At 34.9% G+C, this 10167-nt stretch overlaps 2 protein-coding genes across 2 annotated transcripts; both read left to right on the top strand.

Moving 5' to 3' along the window:
- Positions 1-357: 357 nt before the first annotated feature.
- On the top strand, positions 358-1594 carry LOC114720498 (thaumatin-like protein). The gene is made up of 2 exons (XM_028906148.1): positions 358-545; positions 670-1594. Exons 1-2 carry the CDS (start codon positions 491-493, stop codon positions 1353-1355), a joined length of 741 nt encoding a protein of 246 aa, XP_028761981.1. The 5' UTR covers positions 358-490; the 3' UTR covers positions 1356-1594.
- Positions 1595-5119: 3525 nt separating this feature from the next.
- LOC114720480 (pentatricopeptide repeat-containing protein At3g18020-like) lies at positions 5120-7559 on the top strand. Its single transcript, XM_028906128.1, has one exon. The coding sequence runs from the start codon at positions 5140-5142 to the stop codon at positions 7225-7227; it is 2088 nt and encodes a 695-aa protein (XP_028761961.1). The 5' UTR covers positions 5120-5139; the 3' UTR covers positions 7228-7559.
- The last annotated feature ends 2608 nt before the right edge of the window (positions 7560-10167 follow it).

Below are 10167 nucleotides of genomic sequence, written 5' to 3'. Positions count from 1 at the left end.
TTGGATATATTTAAAAATATTTTCTAAAAGTTTTTTTTTTTTTACAAATCAAAACAAATGTTCTGACATATTTATTTTATATATTATAAAATTATTTTTAAAATTATAGTTTCACCCGAACGTTCCTTTTTCCCCTTGGTATTGTCTCTTTCCTGCTACAAAACATACATGGCTCATGGCTGTGTAAATTCCTGCCAAAATAGATACTTGCTTACGACAGGCCCACCTCTCCTTCCCGTTGCAGTGAGTGAGATGTTGAAAATTGAAAAGCGACAATGGAGGAACATTGAAATCGAGCAAATTAAAAGGCTCAGCGTATTTCTGGCTCCCTTTCTCTCTGTTCTCTCGCCTTCTTAACCCCACACATTTCTCTCTCTATAAAACCCACCCTTCACTCCCTCACTCCTCTGCAAAAACAGGCTTATACAATTACTCACCAACTCGTTCCACAAACACAGCATCACCATTTTCCTCTCTCATTCCCCCCACAATGCTCCCACTACTCTCTCTCTTGCTCATCTCCCTCCTCTTTTCCTCTTTCCCAGGTACTCTCTCTCTCTCTTTCTCTCTCTAACACGCATGAATCCACAGTTTTTTTTTTTTTTGGTTTTTCATTTACTTGGATTACAATGGCAATGTGACTTAATCTCTGTAATTTTCTTTTGCCAGTTCTTGAGGTTTCAGCGGCGTCAGTCATACTGTACAACAAGTGTTCACACCCTGTTTGGCCGGCGATCCAACCCGGCGCCGGCAAACCCCTTTTGGCCCGAGGAGGCTTTATGCTCCCACCAAGCAAGGCCTACGCTCTTAAGGTTCCTCCTCTCTGGTCCGGCCGCTTCTGGGGCCGTCACGGCTGCGCCTTCGACGCATCTGGCCGTGGTCGCTGCGCTACCGGGGACTGCGGCGGATCCCTCTTCTGCAACGGCATCGGCGGTACCCCACCGGCCACCCTCGCGGAGTTCACTCTGGGCAACGACCAAGACTTCTACGATGTCAGTCTCGTCGACGGCTATAACCTCCCCATCTCCATCACCCCATACAAGGGATCTGGCAAATGCAGCTACGCTGGTTGCGTCAGTGACCTCAATCTGATGTGTCCGGCGGGCCTTCAGGTCAGGTCTCACGACAAGAGAGTCGTGGGCTGCAAAAGCGCCTGCTCCGCCTTCAACTCGCCGAGATACTGCTGTACTGGAACCTATGGAACCCCTCAGGCCTGCAAGCCGACGGCGTACTCCAGGATCTTCAAGACGGCGTGCCCTAAGGCTTACTCTTACGCCTACGACGACCCCACCAGCATCGCCACCTGCACTAAGGCCAACTATCTCATCACTTTCTGCCCTCGCCGTCGACGTTGATCTGTTCTCTTCTGAATCTCTAGTTACTGTAAAACGAATCGGAGTTTGTTTAGTGCTGATGGGTAGTAGTGGAATGAGTTTGGTTTAGTGTACTGTGATAGTAATGGAGATTAGCATGGTTTTATGTTCTTGGTGGCTTTTGATTGCTTCATTATGTTCTCTTCTACTTGGTCTGGTTCTGTAGTGGACGATTATTAATTCCTTGATTAATGCGAAAGTGAGTCCCGGTTGTTCGATGATGTTCGGACTTCCGCGTTATTTGGCATAACATCATTAAAAATTGTCTACCACATCATGATGCTTCCAAATCGGTGAGATTGACAGTTTTTTTTTAATTTTTTTTTTAAAATTTAATGGACAGTGGGTTTGCACTTGCCAGGGAATCTTTGTAAGCCGTAAGGCCCATGTGAATATTATTTTATATATAGATTTGATCAAATCTGGCACTAGAAAATGAGAATGGGCCGATATTTTCCTCGGAGGCACCAATGTTGTTTGTCTGGAGAATTTTATTTTAATGTTTTCGTGGCAGTGTATGAGTTTTGTTTTGGATATTTTAAAGCGTTTGAAACAAACATCACATATTGGGAGGATAGACGACATTTTCATTGGAACTCGTTTTGGAATCAGATCAAAATAATGTTAAATGCTGAAAGGTACAAGAAATGGTAGTCCTAAGAAAAAGCCAAAAAACAAAAAAAAAAGGAATGCAGAGCGGCCACACACACACACGCGTACATACTACTACCATGTTTGTATTAAAAAAACTTGTGAGGTCCAAAAGAGTATAGGAAGAGGCAAATTGGTAATCGCATAGAGGGATGTGTGCGTGTTCATATCATTACTTCTAATTTTTAATATAAGATTTTGTTTGATTTTTATTTTTATTCTAAATATAAAATTCTAACTCATTTTGTCTTTAATATTTATGTATTTGTTCTTATAGTAGTCTTTCTAATAATAATAATAATTCTAACCAATACATTTGATTAATAAGAATATTTTAAGATAATATATATTTATTACAAATAATCAACTTAACTTATTTTTTTAATTTTCTTAAAATAAGTACGTGATAAAGATCAAAGAAGCATCTGGAGTCCAAACCCGAAAAAAACAAAAAAGACCAAAGATGCGTGATGGTGTGGTGGCCGCAGGCCAGCTGCTGTCCTCCACGCCTCTGCTCTGTTCATAGCCGCGTCCTCAATTTGTGTGCATGCTTTGTTTTCTACCTTCAGTCTTATTTACTAATTAATAGTACTGCCATGAAAACATTTCCTCACATGATGATTTGAAAAATTTCTTATTACTGCAAAGCTTGTTGTTTAAAAATACCTAAAATTTTATAAGTATCTAAGTACAACCCATTTTCCTTAAGTGCACAACTTCTTTAGTTATGTGCTTCCTCTTCTCCGTTCTAGGTGCCTGGCAAAATAAAAAAGTATTTTTTAGAAATATTTTTTCATAAAATAAAACACACTCATCCACATATTTACTTCGTATACTGTAAAAATACTTTTAAAATCATGGTTTAATTTCCATCCAAAGACTCCCTTAAATGTTTTTCAGAAGTTATTTTTAGTTTTTTATAAGACGTTTTGATAGTTTTAATTAATATTAGTTATATATATATATGCTCGTATTTACTAAGGGCAGTGAAAGAATAAAAATTAATATGATGTTAGAGTTTGGTATGATAGATAAGGCTAATATTAAAAATCAATTGAATTTTATTTCAAATTTAATTTTTTATTGTTTTTAATAATTTGCACATGTGAATTAGTTAGAAACTTTTTATAATATGAACCGACAACATATATTCAATTATGTGAAAAGATACATTTCACGGAAGAATGGCTACCCTCATCAAAGACATTTCGGGTAATAACTTTTGAAATAAGGAATTTTTCTATAATTTATTGATTTTTTACGTTTGGATAATAATATAAATCCTTAAATGTGTTTTTTTTCTCAGGACAGTTAAGCTTGGTATAAGAGTAAATGAAGAATCGTTTGAAGATATATGTGGAAGCCATTTGAAAATCCTTAGTTAAGGAATTTTATTTTATCTTTCTTCACTTGTAAAGGGTTTTTGAGCTTTCATCCAGAAATTAGAATTAGAACGTTTTCCAAGCAAAAGTGAAGTTTTTAGACTTGAATTGATCCACAAATTGGCTTACGTGTTCAAGAAAAGTTTTCAAATGATTTGGACATATTAAAGTTAAAAAAGATGGCATACTAACCTGCAGACAAGATTCCATTTTATTAACGTTGCTTTTCATTGAAATCAACAGTTGATTTTAGAAGTTTCCGTCTCTCAAAGCTATCCATTTGACCAACGCGGATTTCTTTTTTGAGTATGATTATTATTATAAATTAAACTGCAGTAAAATCTAGTGGGATTTGATTAAAATGTATTTATATGAATGAGTTGTTAGCTACGTCGCATTACCATTATTTCTCTTAATGAAAAGCAAAATGGTACAGAAATTATTAATATTTTATCAAAATCTTGAAATAATAGTTACTTTGAGATAAAGTAAAAATAAAAACAAATAATTTTGAAACGGAGCATAGGATTATGTTAAGTACTCCTATGGTGATTATATAAGACAGAGAGGTATTTTGGGTCCTATTTATAGGGCACTGTGAGAAATTTTCTGTATGGATGTATAATTTTACCCCTCATTTATTATTGTATTGACTTTGTTTATATGAAGTATGATGTATATTAAATAGGGATAAAGTTGAAAAGTCATTATATTTAAATGAGAGTTAATAAAATTATTTTCTTGGTCTGTATGAAACATGCTGGAAGTGTCTTATAAATAGGACCAGAGGAGTATGTGACAAATTCCTTTGACAAGCCACAAGCTAACTAATTAATAAAATTAGTGGGCTAACTACATTTGGTCTTTATTTTTATACAAAATTTCACTTTAAATCTTTTAAATTTAAAAAATATATTTTCAGTTGAAAAGTAAACCTAATATGTTAGTAGTTGAGAATATTTTATTAATATTAAAGATTTCAATATCATATTTTTGTTAGTAATTGAGTTAAAAATTAAAAACAATTTGAGTTAAATAACTAAAAATATATACAAAATCAATATTTTTGACAAAGTTATTAGCCTGGTTCATTGTTTGATAAGTTAACTACAAATCAATATAAATCAAATACTCGAATCTTGTTATCGATATAAAAATTTTGTTGATGGACAGCTTGTAAATACCTCTATTAAGTTTGGAGGTATTACCTTGGATTTTAATATAAAAGATTGTTTGATTTTTATTTTTGTTCTAAATATAAGTTTCAATTATTTTGTCTCTCATATTTATTTATTTTTTTCTAAAGTAGTCATTGTAATAATGATAGTATAAGACCCTAATCCATTTTATCTCTTATATATTTTTTTTTCAAGTTAGTCCTTGTAATAATGGTAGTTTTAGCCAATATATTCGATTAGTAAATATATTAGCAAAGACAACACCTATTTATTGCAAATAACTAACTTAACTAATTTTTTTAATCTATTCAATTAGTTAACTAATCTTTCTATTAAGGATACGAGGTAGTATGTCCCATTAAAACCTAACTCACCTAATTTTTTCATGGCCAACAGTATAAATCAAATAATGTAAAATATATGAATTCTAGCAAATCACTTATCACCCTAAAAGAAGCCAAATTTCTCTAAATCCAGCAAAAGCAAGAAAATGAGTCCTAATCACAGGCTTCTCATGCAAAGAAGTCGAGTGAAAACTGAAACGCCACAATCTCAATGATAGAAGCTTCTGCAAAATTTACTTCCTCTCGCTTCTATCGAATCACCCAGAAATCCGTATCAGTTTCTCTCGTATTCAGATGCTCAAGCACCTCTTCAGTTGTCCAACCGCGGAAGCCTGAGGCTGGATTTGAAAATGAAGACCCAGAAGAGAGCATCTCCAATAGAACCTACTGGACGAAGAAGATTCACAGACTCTGCACCAAGCACCGTAACGTCGATGATGCGCTTCGCCTTCTCCACCGTCTTACCCTTCGTGGGTACCGTCCCGACTCCCTCAATCTCAGTAGCATCATTCACGCGCTTTGCGATTCCCATCGTTTCGTCGAAGCTCACCAACGGTTCTCTCTGTTCATTGCTTCCGATTGTGTCCCCGATGAGCGGACTTGCAACGTGCTTATCGCCAGGTTACTTGATTCTCGAGAACCTCTCAGTACCTTGCTTGCCATTCAGCGTTTGATTGGCGTGAAGCCTGAGTTCGTACCCTCTTTAGTTAATTATAACCGTTTGATGGATCAGCTTTGCTCTATTTCTCGACCCAGCGAAGCTCACAGATTGTTTTTCGATATGAAGAATAGAGGGCACTCGCCGAATGATGTTTCATACACCACTCTGGTCAATGGGTATTGCAGGACGGGTGAGCTGAGGGATGCGCGCAAGGTGTTTGATGAAATGAGCGAGCATGGGGTAATTCCTAATTCTCTGACGTACAGCGTCATGATTCGTGGCATTCTTCAGAAGCGAGATCTTGAAGGTGGGAAGCAAATGATGTGCAAGTTATGGGAGAGGATGAATAATGAAGAGGACCAAGCACTGAAGACGGCGGCGTTTGCTAATCTCATTGATTCTTTATGTAGACAAGGGTTTTTCAATGAAGTGTTTAGAATTGCCGAAGATTTGCCACAAGGGAATAGTGTGAGTGAGGAAGTTGCCCTTGGGCAGATGATAGACTCGCTTTGTAAAGTAGGAAGATATCATGGGGCCTCTAGGATTGTTTATATAATGAGGAAGAAAGGATTTGCTCCAAGCGATACATCTTATAATTACATCATACATGGCCTTAGCAAGGATGGTGGCTGTATGAGGGCTTTTCAGTTACTAGAGGAAGGGACTGAAGTTGGGTTCTTGCCGTCTGAATATACGTACAAGGAATTAGTGACAGCCCTTTGTCAGGAGTCAGATGTGGACAAGGCAAGGACAGTACTTAGACTCATGCTGAAGAAAGGACGCGTTGACAAGACCAGAATTTACAACATATACTTGAGGGCTCTTTGTCATGTGAATAATCCAACTGAACTGTTAAATGTACTTGTATATATGCTAGAGAACCAGTGTGAGGCAGATGTGATTACTCTCAATACAGTTATCAGTGGGCTCTGCAAGATGGGGAGGATTGAAGAAGCCTTGAAGGTATTGCATGACATGTTGGTGGGTAAATTTTCTACTCCTGATGTTGTGACCTTCACTACAATAATTTCTGGTTTATTAAATGTTGGACAAGTTGATGGAGCTCTTGATCTACTGCATAGAGTAATGCCTGAAAGAGGTTTAAAGCCTAGTGTTGTGACATATAATGCTGTTCTTCAAGCCCTGTTCAAACTCGGCCTATCAAACGATGCCGTGAGCATTTTCAATACGATGTTAAGAGACGGCATTACTGCAGACCATGCTACTCATGCAATCATAGTAGAAGGCCTATGTGAATCCAACCAGATAGAAGAGGCAAAGAACTTTTGGCACGGCATTATTTGGCCATCAGGGAATCATGATAATTTTGTTTATTCAGCAATTCTGAAAGGGCTCTGCCGCTCTGGCAAGTTCAATGAGGCTTGTCATTTTTTATATGAACTGGTAGATTCTGGAGTCTCTCCAAATATATATAGCTATAATATATTGATTAACTGTGCGTGTAACCTTGGATTGAAGAGAGAAGCAAACCAAATTGTGGGAGAGATGAAAAGGAATGGACTGACCCCTGATAGTGTAACATGGAGGATTCTTAACAAGTTAAATGGTAGAGTCACGAAGCATTCTTATTCTGAAGAATCAGCAAAAGAAATGGACGAGGAAGCACTGCCAGGTTAGTGTGAAGGAGTGTGAAATCTACGTCAGACACCGGTAACAAATTAAGAAGCCAAAATGTGGTCTGTGTTACTGTTCAGAGAATATCCAGGACAAGAACGGAGGAGCCCGAAATCCGAAGGTCACACTGGATGTAAGTATTAACCATGAAGATGTGTGATCAGGCCCTACCTGGACGGATCTGCTGTGTATATGTAGTGTGGCGGTGTGGCCTTTGTAATTAAATTGGAAGAGACCGAGAATTTGACATGGAACTCATTTAAATCGTTCAGGGAGAGCAGCTATTTCCAGAAGACACATGATTTAGTAGTCATGGAAATTTTCCAATCCTGAAGTTCGGGTGGGAGTCTTGGGTATGATCATCTTGTATTTACAAATCGAACGCAAAAGCTTCTTTTTGAAAGTTGCATTCAACTATGCAAATCGGTGAGCCCACCACCATCTCCAACGCAGCCCGGCTTTGTAGGAACCGTCGTTAGTGATTGTTCATCAGTCAGATTGCAATTCAAGCTTCACTTCCGCGTTTTTTTTAATTTCTGATGTTGTCTTTGTGTAAAGTTGCATGACTGATTATCGTTACAAAAGTATACTTTAGCGATGACTGCGATCGAGGGAATCGGGAAAGTAGATTCTACTTCACATCACAATCGCTCTGTTTTTATTTTATATCAGCATGCATTACTCGTTTCTTTTATTAAACCAAGATCATGAGAAGTATTAAAGCTGCCTTAATATTTCAATTAAAAAGAATATGCTCATATTGTTGGTAAATATTTGGTCAATTGAAATATTATCTTCGCTCCTTAATATAAACTTTATTTAATTTAATTTGATCTTAAATATAAGACCCAAGTCTATTTTATCTCTCATATTTATTATTTTTTTAAGATCGTCCTTTAAATAATGATAATCCTAGTTAATACACTTGATTATAAAGGATATTTTAAAAAATACAACATCTATTTATAACAAATAACTAACTTAACTTATTTTTTTAATCTACTCAAATTAGTCAACTAGCTCTTATATTCAGGATCGGAGGTAGGTAATATAATTGTTACGCAGTTATTATTATTTTTGTGTGATGAAAAGTATATTTTTTTAACATAATAAATTGTGTAATTTCGAGAAATTCATGACAATTACATGTCAATGGGACAAAAATTTAGGATTATTAATTTTAAACCAGATAAATAGATCTGGATATTAAAAAAATAAAAAAAAGATACTTATAATTTCAAAAAGATCAAAGAAGTTTTAACTAATTTAATTTTAATTAGTGTGAGAGAATTTTATACTTCTTTTTCACTCATGCCCACCAGACTCCAATACCATGATGCCAGATAAATGGCGCATGAGACAAATGTGGCGGATGGTTTAAATTGGTTGTTATGCACTTTAAACAGGTCATTTTATATTTTAAATTCATTTATCGTTAGCTAATTTTTTAAATTTAAATTCATTTATCGCTGACTTTATTTAGTTTGTTTAGTTTTGGATTTTTATTTTGTTTAATTCCAACGTATTTCCTTTTTAACTCTTTATGTCTATATTTCAAAACAGGGAAGATTTGCGTATTGCAAGAAATTTATTAAAAAAAAAACATGATACATAAAATTTGCAATAATATTTTTTTCAAAGGCGAGCGAGCTACGATAAATTTTATTATATACCTGACAGTCTGACACCTTTCTAAGGACATAAGGTCTTAAAATTAGTCTTATTTTATATGTTATATAAATAATATGACTTATTATAAATTTTATAATATATATTCGTTATAATTAATATATTGACAAACGATGTATTCACTTCACAAATTGTATTTTTTTCAATTTTATCCCTCTTATATTCTTTTCATTTTTAAATTATTTATTACATCTTTTACTTATTCTCTTTAGTTTTTATTACTAAGGGTATATTTAGAGAAAAAATAAATATCTTACATATTTATTATTTTAAACTGATTTTAATTAATTTTTTGATAAACATAAATGAATAAAATTTATCTTGTAATTTGAACCGGAAGAGTACTATAAATTAATATATTGACAAACGATGTATTCACACTTCACAATCTCCATGAAAAGGACATTTGCAGCACAAATTGAAGCTGACAAGAAGCTCAGAGAGTTAAACTGTCGGTACCAATTGTGTTGTCGACACTTTGATTTCAGGGGAAATCACAAATAAAGACCCTCGAATTAGTAAAATCACTCTATGGTCACCTGAATAGGTAAATTAATAGAGGGACCCGGTCTCAAATTGTAATTATGAAATCATAGCTAATTACCAAAATACCCTCTTCTAATTTTTTTTTTAAAAAAGAAAGCCACTGCCTCACCGGAATCCGGCCACCAGCGCCGGAGCTCCGGCGGCCGGACGACCGGGGTCCGGCCGCCGGAGTTCCGGGCCGGCGGCCGCTTCCGGCGGTCTTCTTTGTTTTTTTTTTGAAACTGTTTTTTTTTTTAAAATTGGGGGGAAGTGAGGTTGGGGGGATTTGATCCCCCAACCTAATGCTTCCCAAAATAAGGAATGACCATTGAGCCAACAAATTTTTGTTAACATTATGATGCAAAAAAAAAAAAAGTTAACTCATTTACTCTTGTTCCAGGTGATAACAACAATACATTTGGAAATAACAAGTTCTGATTGTAAAATAACACGTCTAGAATAAAAATTAACAATATGTTTTTTTTAAACAATAAATTATTGTAGGTAATAACAACAATACATTTAAAAATAACAAGTGATATAAAATAACAAGTTTGGGATTAAAATTTATAACACGTTTTTTTTTATAACAATACACTTTGTTTCAAGTGATACTAAAATACATTTAAAAATAAAAAATTCTGATTATAAGATAATAAGTCTAGGATTAAAATTAACAACACGTTTTTTTATATACAATAATTAGTTTTATACTTTTAAAAAATAAAT

The sequence above is a fragment of the Neltuma alba genome, unplaced genomic scaffold, assembly GCF_004799145.2.
Source record: "Neltuma alba isolate B1F8T4 unplaced genomic scaffold, ASM479914v2 tig00002234_pilon, whole genome shotgun sequence".
Taxonomy (NCBI): Eukaryota; Viridiplantae; Streptophyta; class Magnoliopsida; order Fabales; family Fabaceae; genus Neltuma; species Neltuma alba.
Note: the sequence above shows the minus strand (reverse complement) of the source record. Positions and strands in the feature narration are given on the sequence as shown.